At 38.8% G+C, this 19170-nt stretch overlaps 1 protein-coding gene across 2 annotated transcripts in view; it reads left to right on the top strand.

Moving 5' to 3' along the window:
* The first annotated feature begins 8280 nt into the window (after positions 1-8280).
* The window catches only part of dennd1b (DENN/MADD domain containing 1B), a 138594-nt gene continuing 127704 nt past the window's right edge, over positions 8281-19170 (top strand). The window contains exons 1-2 of one of the 2 annotated variants that reach the window (XM_007574230.2): positions 8281-8680; positions 10677-10741. In XM_007574230.2, the coding sequence (XP_007574292.1) occupies positions 8664-8680; positions 10677-10741 (82 nt within the window). In that variant the 5' untranslated portion in view covers positions 8281-8663. The remainder of the gene's footprint in view (positions 8681-10676; positions 10742-19170) is intronic. The other variant, XM_007574231.2, reaches the window with a different exon arrangement.

Raw genomic sequence — 19170 nt, 5'->3', positions numbered from 1 at the left:
AAACAGTTTTCCTGTAACGATAAGTTGTTTCTCCACCATTAGCAGATTTAGCAGTGAGTGAATGAAGTTGATTAACAGCACTAAAACCCTCCTGGTTCTGATTGGTTGTTTTTGGTCGGAACGTTGCTTTACTTTAGCCAGCAATAGTAGTTCAGGGAGGAGGTGGAGGAGTTTGATCTTTTCACTGATTATCTGTCTCATAATAAACTGCTATGGCATCGTGACAGCTTCAACAAATATGGAGAAAACATATTTTTTTATTAAAGTTATATACTGCAGCTTGAATGAAATGCAACTACATAGCATTTTTGAGTAGTCTGGATTGCTTCATGTATATTTTGCATGTTGCCTATGACTGTTGCTTGTGGGGAGAGACCTTTCAGTAGGCTAAAACTAATTTTAAGAAATTAAGCAACCTATTTGCATACAGCATGCGTACAGTTGCATGTAAAATTCATTAGCAGTAAATATTGTGCTAGTATCCAAAGAAAGCATGGCAGTTGCAAGTCTTTAACATTTGATGCTGTTTATGGGTCAAATAAAGTCAAGAAATTGTAACAGCGGGGGGGCTCCAATTTATTTTTTTGTCATGCGGCCCCAAGATTTCTGGCGGTGCCCCTGGGTAGAAAAATGTGCACATGTAACAGGAATTACTTTGAGAAAATTGTGAAGCAAAACCATTTGGCGATGAATCACAAAGCTTGGACTGCAGCTGCTTCTCAGACAGACTTAACCAGGATGTGGACTGAATAATATATTTAAAGTATTTACTTTTGATGTTTATGGATTACAGCTGCAGAGTTGACACCAGTCCAGCAGTTTCTGACATCCTGAAAAGAAATATAAGCCACGAAATGACATTATTGAAGAAGCTGGCCATTTGCCAGCTTCTTCAAAAAATATTAAATAAAGCTGAATGGAAGGAAAAATATGTCTCTATTTGTAGCCAGTTTATATATACGCGAGTTAAATTTTCTAAAATGATTTACTGAAAAAAAAGACTTTTGATAATATAATTCTTTGAAATGCAACTTATAGTAAAATCCACCTTAAATATATTTGTATCAATACACGGTGATATGACACAGAAAAAAATGAGTAAGATAAAATATATTTTTTACATTTTCAGATAATTTTGTTTTAGAAATGCAATATTACACCTTTTTGAAAGATATGTTACATTCACACAGTTTTGTTATGTTTGTATGTCAAGTAGTTGGTACTTTTCAGAGATGTTCGAGGTATTTTTTAGGAGTTATTCCATCTTGTGCTATGAGCTCATTTCCTCTCATATGCTCGGAAGCACTACAATAATCTTTTAAAAAGGGTCTCATGTCTTTTCTAGGTTATGCTATGAACGGTATAGTTTCTAACAAAGAAGCAGCTTCTGTAAAAACTGCTGACACTTTTCAGTGCACCTTTAACATTACCCTTTGAACATTTTGTCAATCCCACCACTCTGTCGGAGCAGGGAGGTTAACCTCGACTCCACAAAAAAGGTTCAGTGGCTTCGCTTTCCCGCAGCACACAGAGAAGAGGCATCTTCTCTCTGTAAAATATTAAAGCAATACAGCTACTTGGACTTGGCCCTGCAAGGTTGATGAGTGGACGCTAATGAGTCCTCCCAAGGTTACCCACCGCTGTAAGCCACTGCTGATTATCTATGTGCTCAGAACTATGGATAATGAAACCTGACAAGTGTCTTTTGACTGACATTGTGCGGTCAATTCACCCTCAAACAAATTACACGTCGCTGGTAAAGAGGAATTTGCATGCACATTATTCAGCGTGGTCATCATTACAAAAAAAAAAAAGATTTATTGGTTAGGCAGATAAATCTTAATCACTCCTTTGTGGAGTCTCTGCAGACCACATCAACATCATGTGATTCAAGGTAATAAACTGGAGGTTTATTACCTTCAAGAATAAAACTGTCTTTTTATTTGTAGGTCATGTTATTTCTTTAGTCCCTATGTCAACAAAACCACTATAATTTCGTATGGATGTCTGAAGCAGCATGCCCCAGTCTGCTGCCACTTAATTACCTTCCAGCCTGCCTGAAGACATCTGGCTGTGATCCAGACAACCTCTCCGTTAAAACGTAAGGAGAAAACCATTGGAATAGAGTCGCAAAAGATACCATTTTTGCTTTTGGAAACATAAAATAGAGGAAAAAATATGGTACATCATGCAATATTTGGTATGATTTTAAAATCAAGATATAAGAAATTTGACTTTTGTAGTTTGCAACAAATTACTTCCTCATGACACTTTCCCAACACAAGCATGTTAAATTCTTGTTCACTTATGAATCAAATTCAGTCAAAATTGAATTTACACCCATTTTATTCCAATACAATCCTAACAAGTTGCCAAGTTCAGATCTGAAGTCAAATTCAGTTGATTGGTAAAAAAAAAAAAAAAATCTGTTTAAGGAATCCCATCTGAGCATATCAAGTCATCCACCGTGCAGCAATCCCTCATCCACAGCAAGCGTGTGGTAACAATGGAGAGGAATTGCACAATTTTAACAGGGTGAATCCTTCAGTGGAGTTAGGCTAGAACTTGAGAGAATACAGCATCAGTACCTTCCTTTTGAAAAAAGAAAAGAGAACCAGTAAATGGCAGAAATTGCTTCTTAAAAAACACAACTAGATACAGAAGCACTGGGTCAATAATACTTTGTATGAAAAACCAAAAAAGAGCACCCAGTGGTTAAGATAGCTTGGTTTTAAAAATGAAATCTAAATACATAATCACAGGGTCAGTTGTACTCTCGGCAGTTAGAGAAACAAAGAAAGTGGATGGTAGCAATTGCTCCATAAACAGATGTAGTCAAAAGTCTGCATGGTGGCAATAGCTANAGCAAGCGTGTGGTAACAATGGAGAGGAATTGCACAATTTTAACAGGGTGAATCCTTCAGTGGAGTTAGGCTAGAACTTTAGAGAATACAGCATCAGTACCTTCCTTTTGAAAAAAGAAAAGAGAACCAGTAAATGGCAGAAATTGCTTCTTAAAAAACACAACTAGATACAGAAGCACTGGGTCAATAATACTTTGTATGAAAAACCAAAAAAGAGCACCCAGTGGTTAAGATAGCTTGGTTTTAAAAATGAAATCTAAATACATAATCACAGGGTCAGTTGTACTCTCGGCAGTTAGAGAAACAAAGAAAGTGGATGGTAGCAATTGCTCCATAAACAGATGTAGTCAAAAGTCTGCATGGTGGCAATAGCTACATAAACAGCTTGAGCCACGAGTACTTTTTGTGAGTAAAAAAAAACAAACCGCAATCCAATAGAGAACCTGTTACTGGACTTTTAAAGGTCTGTTCACAGCCGATCCCCACTCAATCTGACAGAGCTGGAACAGTTTTATGAGGAAGAACGGGGTAAACCTGCAGCATCCAGATGTGCAGCCTCAATGAGATCTGTTCACACAGACTCTGTGCTGTGATTGCAGCCAAAGGCGCATCTACTAAATACTGACTAGAAGAAGGTGAACTTTTATCCAATCACTTGTTTTATGTTAAATATTTGTATTAAATTGTCATTATTTTTGAAGAAATCAGTTTTCACATTGATATTGAAATATTTTTTGTTTAACTTTTGCCAAAAAGCCCAATTTTGCTGACATGGGCTGATTTGTTAAAGCAATAAAAGGTTAGTATACCCATGGGTGTGAATATTTTTGTGAACATTTTTAGGCACCACTGACCTAAGTGTTCTTTCTTTGGCAGAAACAGAGAGGGTACAAAGTCATCTGTAATTATTACTCCATAATTCGCTTCATTTAGGAAAAGAAACGCCTCCAAGCAAGCCGGGAGTTCTTTCTATGGGAACAAACTAAAATAAAGAGTACATAAAGTTAATGGCACCGATAACTATGTGAACAACTTTGTCCTTAAGGAGACCAGTCAAGCAAAGAAACAGAGAAAATACTTTCACTGGAAATAAAACCAAAGCAAGAACACAAGATAATAAAAATAGAAATTGGATTATGTTAAGGACTCAAAATGAGCATTAAGTTATGATTCACATCTAAACCATATTTTTATTCTAACTGTAAGGTTAACGCCAGTACATTTACATGGATGCTGTGGTTCAAGCTGTGAGCGCTCCACTAGGAAACAAGAGACTTCGTCAGTTTAGGAGAACTGTAATAAAGAGTCCCTAAGCAAACCTTTAGCAGTAATTTAAAGTGCTAATGCATGTAAACCATTTGGTAATTTAAAAACAGATGAAACTGAGTTATTCACAGCTGCCTCTGCGTTTGTTTCATGCGTCAACTGCTGCTGTCTAACATGGTTAGTGTTTAAGGGCCATGCTCTCTTGACACACTGTAATTATGCAGGAGAAAGTCAGGCAACCGTGCCAGCCTTCGCCACCCTTCCTCTGTGCACCGCAGTTGAATCAACTTCCCACTGAGCAGCATTGCTGCTGAGGCCACAAAGCTTTGCCAAAGGACACATCAGAGGTGGTGCTGAAGGAGGGGCAAAAGCTGCTCTTTGATTTTTTTTACCTCTCAGATTCATCTGATTAATTTCCTTGCCTTCGTCTCCATTTGCATTAAGCAACAAAAAAAAATGTCAGTTTCTGTTGCTTCAAACGCTAAGTACCCTTTAAAGATAAGAGTTTTCTTGTGTCAGTCTGTGGTGACAACTTTATTTGTAAGTCAGCTTCTAACACCACATGCCAACACGAGATTAGAGCAAGAAAGCTATTGAAACCACAAAGAAAACTGAAGAGCAGCACACACTAATGCATGAAGAAAACTTCATTGCAGCACTCACTAATGCATGAAGAACTGTGATAGGATGTGGTGCTTAAAATGTAATTAACCCACAAATCAACTTTCTTTTGCAGATAAAATGTCTAAACAGGTTCCTATGGGTGTTACCTCTTTGTTTCTGTTCAAATTTTGATATTCCTTGTAAATTTCCTTAAATATTCAGCAGCACTTCCCTCCTTAGGTTGAACATTGGCTACTGCAGTTAAATGTTCTTATTGGTTACAATGGTACAGCTTTGTTAGCATCTCCGATACTCAGCCCTGGTTTACCATCTCACTGAGAAACGACACTGGTGGCGAGTCAGGAGTTGAAATTGCGAGCATGCCAAGTATTGTTTCATTTCAATGGATTTGCTTTCACAAGGGGGTTAGTTACACTTTTATGTTCAAGTGAACATAAAAGATTTTTGAACTTTTACATTAAAACATCAAGTCAGTGTTGTTTTTGTGACGCATTAGTGTCTGGGGTTTAATGGCACTGATTTGCATTTTGAAATGACTGAACAGGATTTATTAAGCTGAAGCAATAGAGCATTTGTACTCCTATTTGATCTCATGGACCTTTAGAAGAAGAGTACAGATATTTTATACACCACTGAAATAGGAAACCAAATGCAGGTTCGGCTTTATAATAATGCTTTTTCAGACAGAAGTTGAAAAAACGGGTTTTGGGGGCCCATTGTGACATACCAACTGGATTGGCCTTGAATTTTTTAAATCCATTCTCATTGCCATAATTGATAAAATGGATATATTGACCGTACTTCTTATGTTTGTGTTTGTGAATGTTTGTCCATTTCAGCACCAGCCAAACTTTGGGTGAAAGCTGGGAAGTCTGAGACTCTCTGTCCATGATTATTACAATGTAAGCATCATTACACTGGCATCAAATTGTGGTGGACATGTTGTTGAATCTGTTGCCTAGCAGCAAGAATGCCCTGGATTCTTTTTGGAGCTTGCATTTTCTCTGAGTGCATCTATGTTTTTTTTTCTTTCTTTCTGTTTACTCGGGCTTCTTCCCATCACCCCAAAACTTGCATGCCAGGTTAATGGGCCACTCCAGACCGTCTGAAAATGTGTGTGTGTGTGTGTGTGTGTGTGTGTGTGTGGGTGGATGGCTGTTTGTCCTGTGTGTTTCTGTGTTGGCCTCTGGCCCACTGACAGAAGGAATTAAGTGTTTGTAACGTATGGCCACTGATAATCTTGGCACACCAAAACATAAACCATGATCTTTTTTAAAAAATCATCTGATATTCTGCAACATATCTACCAACTCAATAGTCATAAATTCCTGTTTTCAAACATCCATTAGTGATTTCATATGTGTGTAACCTGCTGAGCCCCTGGAAGTTTGGTGTCCAGGAGTCATGGGAGGACGATCAAAGAAGGCAAACATGTTACATAGGTAAATGTGTTTTAGATTTGTGCATAAAAAGCAAGAAATTGAAATGGTTAGAGTGGTGGATGTATCTTTTGTGGGTTGTAAAGCTTAACCTTCCTGGTGATGTCTGCTTGCAAAATGTGGAAATGTGTAGAAAATGCATAGATAATATAAAAAATAAGATTACACACTATTGCATTGATCAATTATGACATATATTCTCCATCAATAAACATTATTTTCATTGTATTAATACTTTAACTATTTGCCACATAGATCCATTTAGATGCCATGAACATTACTCAGAGTTGCTCCAGGTTTGCCAGTTGCGATGCTAATCTCCCATTTCACCACCTCCCAGTGGTGATCTGACAACCTGTGACCGTGGAATGATGCTGATGAATTCAAGACTCATTGGACAGGGCAACATTTTGCCAACCTGTCAGATTTGAATAAGTCTGAGGGCATTGTAGCCCCGTTTCCTTACCGACAGGAGAGGCACCCAGTGTTTTCTTCTGCTTCAGGTTCAACATGTTGTGCATTTAGAGGCAGCTAGAGGGGGTATTCTACATACCATGATTTTAAAGAAGTGGTTAACAGCTCCTCACTGAATAGTTCCTCTTTTTCAGACCATTCTCCTTAAACCCAAGAGGTGGTATTCCTGTAAAAGGTGCAGTTTGATTTTGCTACATGCATGCTCAGGATGAGGGATTGCAGTAAAGTCAACGACAACGCGCATGTGACTGTCCACTGTCGCTGCGTGCTTATCCAAAAAGATAGAATACTGTGAGTCAGTGACTGGATACATTCTGCTGGGTTTCCTTAGATTGAAGACATTTTAAATCAATTTGAATAATGAAATGGTTTTACTCCATTTTTTGACTATCAGGATCAATTTGAATGTATGTATGACTGGACTGAACTGATCTTTTTTTGTAAAGTGCCTTGAGATAACACATGCTGTGAATTGGCATTGGATAAATAAACTGAATTGAATGAGCTGTGCATGAAAATCCCAGTAGATTAGAGGTTTGTACTCTGAGGAGCCTGCCTGTCACGTTCAGTCTGAATTTCAAACAAGAGATCTGGACTCTTCATATCTCGATGCTTAAAGTCACTGAATCGCTTCCATTGATTTGCAGTTTGGGTTGGCAAGGAGCTGAACTGGTTTGCTTATATCGGAAAAATCTGCCCAGTGAATGTATGGCACTGTTGCCTTGCAGCAAGAAGGTCCTGGTTCTTTCTGCATGGAGTCTGCATCTCCTCTCTGTGTATGCATTGATTCTTTCTGGGTACTTCTGCTTCCTCTAACAGTCCAAAAATACATGGCCGGTATGTTAACTGGCCTCTCTAAATTGCACATAGGTTTAGTGTGTGAATGCATGTGATGGACCGGTCCCCTCACCAAACGACTGCTGTAGGTAGACACCAGAATGATGGATGGTCCCATGCATGTAAACTCCATGCAGAACGACACCAACCTAGGATTCAAACCCAGAACCTTCTTGTTGCAAGGCACATGCACATCATTCCTGAGGATATGGATGTATAATGATTTTAAAAAATAATTTTATTATTGCAAATATTTAACTGCTTGAGCTTATTAAATTCTGAACATAGTGACACAATCACAATGATATTCTAATAATTGAATATTTTTATGTCATAATCTTACAGTATATTATTATTATTATGATTATTATTATTATTGTTATTATTGTTAAGATAGTTGTTTCTTTTCATATCTTTTAAGACTTTTGGAACTTTTTTGTGAACCTCTATATATATGATGCTGCTGTTACGCCTGAAATTTCTCTGTATGAGACAGTAGACGCTATTTCTATGCGATAATTTAATAATATATAAACTGAATTATGTCAGTAAATTCGTGTAAAATATAACAGATTAATAAGCTAAAAAAGATAAACACTGCAAAGAACAACTTTGCTCTACATAGCAGCACCTGCACCGCTCCTGTAGGAGCCAGCGCTGAGGGCTACAATATTATTGAGCTAATATTAGTGTCATAGGGAAGCCCCTTTTTATCAGAGGCATGAATCACATGGTTCAGGTCTGCTGCTGCATCATCATCCTCATCATCCTCCCTGTTACTCATCCACAGTGGAAGCAGGACGCTCGCGGGCAGCAAGGTGCTCATCTGACGTGCCGACGTCACCGGGTCTTTGACAGCACTTCCTGGAGTGGTGTTTGTTGTGGGAAACAGCCCCGGTGCTGCTGAGCTGAACTGGGGAATTAGGCCACATACACGGCAGGAACAGACGCGACACGCCGTTGCTTCGCTCCCACCTTCAAACATGTGGTCGCGGCTGCCTTTGACCGCTACCAGATAATAAGGACAGAGGAGAAAAGAGAAAAGGGGTACGCTGGAGAGAAGGACGAGGTGGAAGAGGAAAAAAACAACAACATATTCTCAGAGCAGCACAGCAGAGCCGCCGACAGCACGGAGCTGTCGCGATGTTGTAACTAAACCATGGACAGCAGGATAAAGTAAGACCCCGGAGTTTCTTTTTTCATTTCTCTCCGTGTTCTCCCCTCTACCACCATTCAAACTGCCAAGCTAACGGCTAATGTGCGGCGGTTGAGCCAGGCAAGGCAAGGCAAGGCACGTAGCGTTGACTCGGAGCTGCGGGAGAAATGCGGAGGAATGTTCGGCGTAATTCGAGTCCTCTCCAGCCGCGGATTTAACGGCCGAGCCAGCTGGCCCAGACAGCATGTGGGTCAGTCTGTGGCTGTCTACTAGCTGACCACCAGTTAGCAGCTCTGACAGCCAAAAGCAGCAGGCGCATTCAGATAGGAAACACGAGCAAGGTCCAGATAATGGTGAAATTAGAGAACGTCTCTTTCTTAGATAACCAGCTCTCACTCGGTACGTTTTAATTTCAAAATAACGTCGAAAAGTTAACTTATTTGGCTGATTTAATTCAAAAAGTTTTACGTCATCACAGAATAATATATTTCACTTATTTATGTTAAGAAAAATTAATCTTGCATAGTATGAATTAAAAAAATAAAGTGTTTCTCTATATCAGGGATGTCAAACCCATTTCCATTGTGGGTCTTCCAAGAATGTCTTCAAAAGGCTGGTTTTAAATGTATTGATAAAACTACCCATGAATAAGCTGCTTAAAAATAAAAATCTTTTCACCTTAATGTAATTTGGAAGTTTGCAGATAAAAACTGCTTTGATTTGATTCATATAATAATATTTAAGAACAAAGCTGTTATCTTAAAGTCCTGTTCCTGTGACTCTTTAGAGTCTAGAGGGCCACATAATAAGCTATGGTGGGCCGGATTTGGCCCCTCAGCCTCGAGTTTGACACATATACTCTTTACTGCACATAATACGCACTTAACAGTTAGACATGGCTCCTTTTGCATGAATTACTGCTTCAGTGCAGTGCTGCATGCAGATGATCAGCCTGTTGTGCTGCTGTGGCAGCAATTTGCAGCTCCAGAGTCACACTAGGCTCTTAAAAACCAAATAAGACATATTTTTGGTTTTAAAAGCAATAAGGATGGGTGGCTTAGCAGCTCCTCCACTCAAACTGTGTTTTTATATTGTTGAGTGGGCTGAATATCTTTCTTCCTTTTCTCTTTGCTTATTTATTGAAAGCTGGCTTTATTCACTCAATATTTTTTTTCCTTTGACAAAAATAGGTGATTCATTTTGTTCTATCTGAAAACAGAAATAAATATATAATTTAAGTTTTTGTGGCACTAGTGGCCTTTATTTGTTAGTAGCTGGACAGGAAGAAGGGCAGAGAGAGGACAGGAAGACGTGCCATGAACGGCCTGGAGGCAGGAATCGAACCGGCGAACAACTGCATTGAGGACTGTATGTGGTGCTTCTGCTCGACCGAGTCTGAGCTGTTTTCACCCAACTTCCAAAATAACATCTCATTTATTTTTTTTATAGCTCTAGGTACATTTTCAGGGCATAAAGTGGCTCTTTGAAATGAAAAGGTTGCTGGCCCCGACCTTTGACCCCTATACATGGTTCTCTCAAAGCAGGGTGGTACTTTTACACTGTGTGGGCAGAGGTGATTAACACTTTGGGCTGCGTTTGGTGGTTCTAGGAACAGTGACTCGTTTATGCCCTTTTGCCACCAGTTTTTCCCTTCCACTAAACTTTCTATAACACTGTTGGATATAGCAGTGTATGAATAGCCAGCTTTACAGCAATAGCCTTTTATGTCTAATTCATGTCTCCTGGACAACTGTGAAGTCACTTTTTGAATTGAAATAATTGAAAACTAACTTCTAATTTATTGAGCTGTGCTTGTGTGACTGAACTGCTGCCAGTATTGACATTCTCTGCTCTGGTAAAGTAGGACAGATCAAGACTTTTTTTCTTTAAATAGAAGTACACAGGCAGCCTGATGCATTCCATCTTCACCACAGTTGTGGGTTTTTTTTAATGCTGAATGCAAAGTTAAAATTAATTTGTTATTTTTCTTTTAATGAACTGTTTAATTCTTTGCAGGGAGAACCCAGAAAGAACATTCGATCTGGTAGTACAAGTGGCGTGCCCATCGTCTGAAAATGAGGGTAGGTGATGTCAATATTTCCATTCTTAATATTTGGATTGTGTGTCATCTCCTTGGTGTGTGCATGTGCTGAAAGTTTATGAAGCTTTTCATCCATAGAGCTACAGCTGAAACATATATACACTTTCAATTATTTGAAAGTTTAATTACCACAAGCTTTCCATTAATATTATAACCTTTGAATAAAAACAACACAGTTTCTTGGTTCTCACATAAACAGCTATTCTAATCATTTATCATTTTAAAGATGCTGTAGTGGGCTGTTAAAATAAAGAGCAGTATTTTTCCAGTTTGATTTATTGTTGGTAAACAATCAATTCATTTAAGTCTGAAGGAAAAGTGAAAATAATCATTCAAGCCTAGAAGAAACAGCATCAAACAGGAGATGTGTTTTATGTGTCAACAATCAAAAACATTACAGATTTACAGCAAACATTTGCTTTTCAGAAATTGTACACAAATTTAATGTGCCGGTAGTAGCTGATTTACATAAAGAAAAAACAGCAACTATAAACTGTGGCCATTGAGGTTGTGCTAACACACTTAGCACCGACAGAATCAATGCTAAGTTTGACCTAATATCTGCTATATTAGCTCAAGTTATTTCTGAACATTTTGTTTATACGAATGGCAATGACATTAAATTTGTGTACAATTTCTGAAAAGCAAATGTTTGCTGTAAATCTGTTATGTTTTTGATTGTTGACACATAAAACATATTTCCTGTTTGATGCTGTTTCTTCTAGGCTTGAATGATTATTTTCACTTTTCCTTCAGACTTAAATGAATTGATTGTTTACCAACAATAATGCCATAAGCATCTTCATGTGTATCCACGAGGGCTTTTTTTTTTTTTGCTTCTCTGTGTTTCCAAAATATATTATTATCCTCCAGCCTTTAATTATGATAATTGTTCAGCTTTGCAGTCAGAGTGCCATGTAATTTCAGTGAGCATTTGCTGAATGCACTTGCACATTATCTTAAAGCAAGACACCAAGTGTCACCGAACTTCAGTGCATGACTGAGTGGGTTTTGCACAATGAGAGTAGTCATTATAACTGTTCTGTTGTTATGCTTGTGTCCACTCAGTCAGGATCCAGAGGACAAGAAAAGGTCAGGACTGAGTTCAAACAAAAAACCTCAAATGTCAATAAGTTAGCTTTAACATCTTGCTCTGAGACTGATCAAGTAGATATATAGTTTATGTATTTAACAAATGTCTTGAGTTGAAGTTGGAAGTTTTATTTTTGTAACTGTTACCCCACAAAAATGCTTTAGAAATCACATTATTGGGTCAGAAAGCTGCTTTACTGTTCTGCTGTTTGCATTAATAAAATATTCCATCGCTGGTGCCCAGAGCTTTTCTGGGAAACGACCGTTGCTCATAAGGAACAACGCTGTGTTCTACCTTTTCATGGATATGGAAATTAAAATATATATTTCACATCAATATCCACCATCCCTCATCAGTTGAATATTGTGTAAAAACATTTTTGTTGCACATTACACCCACTGTCTTCTTTTGCCCGCTCAGAGGACTGGATTTAAAGAGGTGTTATTGGATGGCTCACTTGGGCAGCTGCTGGCCTGACTAGGGAAGGCTGAAAGTTGTCCTTGGATGCATTTCTCATATTGGATTTTCAAACCAAACTCATAAACTGCCGGATTGTGCAGTAATAACTGACTTCCTTCTTGTATGATCCGGGGTCAGGCTCATATCCGGACTCCCTGTTCCCCAGAGCAGACGGTGCAGAGAGCAAGGCTTGCACTCTTCAGGGAAATCGTATTCTGCTCAGTTATTTGCCCAAAGTGCTTGTTCTGCTCAGAGTTCTGATTGGATCTAAAACTTATCAGTTGAGGAAGCTGTTTGTGAGCTAACTCTCAGGAGGGGCTTATGGTTGCGGTGGTCAGCGTTTGACAAGAAGCAGTTTCATTTACTCCAATGAGGAATGAATCACTTCTCCAAAAAATTTGGATCAGTTTCAGTTTCTTTGACTTAACCTCAACTAGTGTTTATGAAGTAGAACACTTCTTGGGTGTTAAAACGATTCTCAAAATTATTTTAACATCTTAATGACCTAAACGTAAAATATACCCGTGTAATTTTTCTGTAACCTTGCTTGCATTTTTTTATTTTTTTTTGTCTCAACGCTACGGTGAGCTTCTATTGAGAGCGAAGTGGGTTAGCGTTATGAGTCATAATCAACAGACCCTGGACGCACTGTGAAACCTCCACAAAGTCACACACACCACACACCAGCACCGTTTTCTCCTACAGTCTAACGTGATCTTTTTCTTTTTTCTTTGCCAAAAAGTGCCACTTCATATTCACACATTATCTTCCCACTGCTTCAGAGAGGCAAACAAACAGTAGGACGACCATGACGGACTATAATTAAATTGTCATAGCAACGTGATGTAGAAGATTGGAGCATTTGGCATTTGGAGAAGTGGTGGAAGCTTGCTTGTGATTTTTCACATCTCTTCCCCACAGTTCAGGGAACTCGAGCTTTATTTTAGATTGATTTCTGGCTGCGTTTTCAGTGTCGTGCGTTTCCCCTATCAGTGATCTAGTTTACCCTGTAGAAAGAGACTGAAGAGGTGGAGGAGAAGTGCTTGCTGTGTGCGTTATCTTGCTGATGCCGCACCAGGGTTTTGCCACTCTCACCACATCCGGGTCCTGCAGGTTTGAAACTAGATCCATGCGCAGCACCTTGATTCAGTGCCTCTACTCTGTAAATGGTAGTCCCAGACACTTGTGTAGGTCACAGTTAGCTTGCAAAGTTCAAAAAAGCTGCACAAAAGTCAGGTAAAAATAGCTAACCCCATATGAATGGTCACCACGCCTGCACCTAAATTTTTTCTGCTACCTGGGTTTCGCACCTTCTCTAGCCACAATGCTGAAGACACCCACATATCTGCAAACAGCCCTGCAACAAGCCTGCATTTCAATAAGCTGTTCCATGTTGGCCTTGTTAAACAGACTACTCTCTAAATAGATTGTGCTCTATATAGTTACCATTTCACTTGGCAACGTCTTAACTTTGATTTAAAATGGTGTAAATAAAGTAGATATTTTATGGAGAACACAACTTATAGAAGGCTGATAAAGTTCTGGGCAATGCTCTGGAGGTGAAGTTGCAATGATGGATTCTTTATATAGTTTTGAAAATAACAGACAACCTTCTGCATCCTCATCTTAAGACCGTCTTCAGTCAGAAGCCTCTTCAGAACTACTGTAATAATGACTGCTACAGGAGTCAAAGCCATCAGCATTTATAACTCTGATGAACATTTTATGTGTTAAAAAAACTATATTTTCACTCTGGGATTAATAAAACACGTTAAGCTGTAGATGAATCCTCCCACCTGAGCTCTGGGTCTCTGCAGTTCCTCTGGAGTTAGCATTGCCTCATTACAACCGTATGACTTAAACGACTTCTGAGTATTCTTCTGGAGTTTTTGAAGCAATTTCACAGTAAAGGCGACTGAATAAGTTTTAGTGAGATAAAATATAAGGAACCTTCTATCACTTTCTTTTCACAATTTTATATGACTTTGTTTCTCTCAAACAATCCGTTTAAGTTACATTAAAGTTTATGCTTGCAGTGAGGTGTATGGAATATGTTAAAGGGCACATTATGTCACTTCAACGACCAATCCTTTATTTCTTCTTTAAGTGACTTCAGTTTGCATGACATTTGCTGCTGATGTACATCCTAACATCTGGTTAAAAACTATGGCCTTGTAAAAAGAAAACTGTTAATTTGTAATTAGGAAGCAAAAATCATGTTACCTCATAATTTGACTCTGCCTGTGGTCTGAAATGATGCGTTGGATCAGCTCCCAGTCATTATTCCCCAAGGGTAGTTTTTTCCTTTTTTTTTTTCTTTGGCAGGCAAAGTGCAGCATCAGCAATGTAGGTAATCCACCGATTTCAAGTTTAGACGGTAAAATTTGCAGTGAATGATAAAATACCATTTCAAACTCGTCATCATTTGAATTAGGGCTGAATCAATTAATCAGACTAATCGTGATGAATAGATTATTGGAATAATCGTCAACTAATTTAGTGATCAGTTAATTATTAACTAGCGTATGTAGACTAAAAACGGCTATTTTCTGAAAGAACAGCATCCTCAGAGCAGTAATTCAACTAAAACTGCAAAAATGTTTACATTATCTTTTCAGATGAAAAGAATCTTGCTGTGTAAATATGTTCAACTCAGAAATCTTCATAATTTTAGCTTCACCTGATTCAAATTAACAACCCCATACTAAGCACCTTTTACTATCCAATTATTAATCAATTAATCCAAGAAGTAGTCAACATATTATCTCTATGCTCTATTAATGCTAAGTCAAGCAGGAATCTTATTTTGCTGCATTTTAGGCAATAAAATGTTGACTTTTTTTTGTTAAAATTTTTTAATTACAATTAAATGAAAAATCAGCAGAATGTGGCAATTTTTTTTCTCCCTGTAAAACAAAAGAATAATCGATGGAATAATCGATTACTAAAATAATCGTCATTTGTAGCTCTACTTGGAATTCTCCGTTATTTTCTAAAAAGTACTAGTGTGTTTTCTTTTTTATATATATATATATAGTGCATCAGCATTCTGAAACGGTGTTGCTGGAAGGAAACTACAGTGAGAATTTAAAGTTTGCCACTGCAGTGGTGGCGGTGTTCATACCTGGACTCGGCCCCACACTTCTAACCACAGATCTGTGGCTAGATGACAGACACTGTCCCTCTTCCCCCCATGCAGGTCCACAGAGACCTGGCCTCCCTGTTCAGCACCCCGCTCAGTTCTGCTCAGCTCTGTTGGCACGCTGCTCTGTGGATGCTCAGGCTGTGAGCAGAGTGTTGCCTGAGAGCGTGACTGGCATGCTAGCTACTAGCGGCCCTGGCTACATAAAGCCATATTGATGTGCTTCCAAGATGCTGCCAAAGCTAGCAGATGACGCTAATGCTGCCAAGGCAGTAGGTGGGGACAGATGCTACCTGTCCTCGCCTGCTCCCTACAGCCAGATTGTTCCCGCTAACAAACCAATAAACTTAATAGACCAACATATCAGTTTTACAGCAACATTTATGCTGCAATTAGGGAAGCGATTTATTATTAACATAAAACTCAGTGATGGCAGCCAGGTTAGCACTGGGGTCTCACTGGATGGACAGAGGTTTAGGTTTCTCTTCTTACCCTTTTTCCTATTTTTTTTCTTCTAGTTTTTGGTATCATAAACTTTCCCCTTACTAGCTAAGCTAATTTGCTTTCCTAGAAGAGCTCATGTCAGATTCCCTAAACTCTCTACATGCGAGCATCTTTATTTACATGAGAAGTATTGCTTCCTACTTTAGTTTATGAAGCAGAAGGGTAACGTTTAAAATGTAGGAACGTAAGAACAGTAAATCACACTGGCTGCTTTATGAGGTATGACTTAGTACTGGGTTGGATCCCTTTTTGCCTTCAGAGCTGTCCTGATGCTTAGTGACATGCGGCTTCATTCTGCTAGGAGAAGCCAACAGAAGAAAGGTACACTGTGGCCATGAAGGGATGTGGCATTAGGCAGGTAGACTCTGCCTTAAGCAATACTCTGTTGGTGATAGGATGCCAGGAAGATATCTCCCACACGTTAAATCACTGATACCAGCTGCTGATACAAGGTAGGATGAGTCCATATTTACATGTTTGCCAATGGACATTTCTGAAATCGAGTCTCCTTGGATCAGGTAAAGGTTCTCCAATCTTTTATTATCTCATTTTGGTGAGCTTCTTGGGAGAGTTTCTTGTTCTTAGCTGAGAGAAGCAGCACCAGGTGTGGTTTTCTGCTGTTAGAGTCCATCTGATTCACGGTCCAGCCTGTAGATGGTATTCTTACTGCCTTGGTTGTAACAAATCCCCAGGTATGCATGCAGAATCTGAGTAACAACCAGAGCACATTAAAAGTGCCTTGAATTCATTTCGTTCTCCAATCTGATGATCAGTTTCAAGTCATTTTTAGCATAATTAGATGGCTAAATTCATTGTTGGTATGTAATTGGCTTAATTGCAATTTTTACTAAGAAGCAGTTGAACAGATGAATTAAATGAAGTGGGCAGTGACAAAATATTTCTTTTTGTTGCTGAAGTTGCAGCTGTATAATTATAAAAACATTTTTGTCTCTGCATCTTTTACTATCAAACTGCTGTGTCTCAGCTTCAGCTTCCTCAAGCAGCACTGTCATGTCGTTTTACTCTTTCTTTCACCCTCTCCTTATTTAGCAAAGTTTTTTTCCCTTATTAAGTAAAACTTCTATGTAGTACGTGTTTTAAAAAGTGTTTTAAAACATGATGACATTTTGCAAAATGTCACTGCTCTGTGACCCAACCATTGTTGGTTCTAAAGTCTGATTTTTCTGCCAGCTTCGTGTTGAGTTCATGGTGGGCTCACACCAAGTCTGGGGGCCCTTTGGAGAACTTGCCGATGCCATGGCAGCAAGAAGGGTGTTGATTGGTCATTAAACTCCTGAGACAGCCCCCGCTCCTCACACTTTGTTCATCTCTAAACTCCTCTGCCTCTCTCTTCTGTCTCAGCCACACAAATTTGTGAGTCTTGAGTGTTAAACACAAGGCTTGATATCATCTACTGTTATTTTTAATCAGTTTCCTTTGAACAGAATTGAGGAAGTGTCTTCACTTTCCTGCCTTGACGTGGTAATGAGTAGACTTTGAAAAACCCCATAACGAGAGCAGGGTTGCAGTCAATCAATCTAAAGTTTTAGTTTGAGATATTTTTTTAGTCTGCTGTTGAAGTCAGAGGATATTTTTGCATGAAGGCTTTTGAGTTGTGCATCTTGCTTTTGTGAATTTGTCTAAATGGCATAAACATGAAGTATTGTGCAAACTTAATTTTTTAAGATTCTACCTTTGCCAAAGAACTATTAATGAGTAAAAGATGACTTCCTGTTTGCTGGGGTGTAAAATGTGGTGATACGTCAGCCTGTTGATTTTAACAACTCTTTAAATTGGGAAAGACAAGAGAACATGCTATTTTAGTGAAAGAAACATGAACTGTTCTTTATAACTCAGGAAATTTCTACAGCAGGGGTGGCAAAGTTCTTCCTGCAACTTTTACATGTGTCCCTTCTTCAATTCGTCACCAGGCCTCTGAAGAGCTGAAAGGGAAGGAATGCATGTAAAGTTTTCATCTAGTTATTAACTTCTTTTTATATCTCTTTCACACTGTCTATGTAAAGCCCTCCCAGAATATGTCCCAGGTCAACGAATCCATATCTAGGGGTGTGAGAATCCTTGTTAAATGACGTTTAACTAAAGTCCTACGGGGTTTAGAGTCCCAGTTGACGCCGTTTCAACTAAAAACCTAGAGGTTGGAGTCCTTGTCAAACGGTGTTTTTGACTAAAGTCCCAGAGGGTTAGAGCCCCAGTTAAACGCCAGTTAACTGAAGTCCTAAAAGGGGTGCAGGTTTTAATGTTTTTATCTTTTTTAATCTTTTTCAAAATGTCTTTCTCTTTCTCACTGTTTATTCAATGTCACATGCTGTGTTTATTTTAATTATGTAAAGCACTTTGAAATGCCTTGCTGCTGAAATGTGCTATACAAATACAATTTGATTGATTGATTGATTGAAAGTTTGCAAGTTAGCTGCTCTAGTTGAGTTGACTTTGCCTCCACTGGGCTACAGGAAAACAACTACTCACCTAAACTTCCTATATCTAGAATTAAAACTACTTGAGCAATAGTCAAGGGTAGAGAGGACCAGGGTTGTCAAAGAATCTCCATAACAATCATCACATGCGTTGCCCAGTCACTGTTTTGGAGTCAAAACAGGAAAAAGCCTGCATTGTTCTGCGTCACAAACAAATGAAAGCTTTGCTGAACGATACAGACACTTTACCTGTAGCCATGTGCTTTAGTCAGAAGAGACCAACTTTAATCTTTCCAACATCTAACAGTCCAGCTCAGTGCAGCAAAAAAGAAAAGATAAAAATGTGGAAAAACACCTCAAGCTGACTTTAAGTAGGGCAGAAGATCTGTGATGCTCTGGGTCTCTTTGTCTTCCAAAGGCCCTGGGAACCTAATCATGATACACAGCATCAGCAGCTGTTTCCATTCAACTTATAGCTTTACAAATTGGATATATGAAAATAGATTTGCTAAATGGAAACAAGCAGATTTAGAAAAAAGTCATGTTTTTCACTAAAAAGGTGTTTGTGTTAGGATGAGGTGGTTTTTCAGCTGTATTGAAATTAGTGTATTCTGCAAAACTACAGTGGAGAGCCTGTTTTTGCAACACACAAGTTACGTGATCAACAACCGGCTGTTACCACTGGCAGAAGAGATGAAGAAGGCGACAGGAGGATGATGGGGCATTTTTTTTAAATGACTTGCTGCGTGAGCACGCTTATTCACGTGTGATTTTAA

The sequence above is a fragment of the Poecilia formosa genome, unplaced genomic scaffold (assembly GCF_000485575.1).
Source record: "Poecilia formosa unplaced genomic scaffold, Poecilia_formosa-5.1.2 Scaffold347, whole genome shotgun sequence".
NCBI classification, from domain to species: Eukaryota; Metazoa; Chordata; class Actinopteri; order Cyprinodontiformes; family Poeciliidae; genus Poecilia; species Poecilia formosa.
The sequence above is the reverse complement of the archived record's forward strand: the minus strand, read 5'-3'. Positions and strand labels throughout refer to the sequence as shown.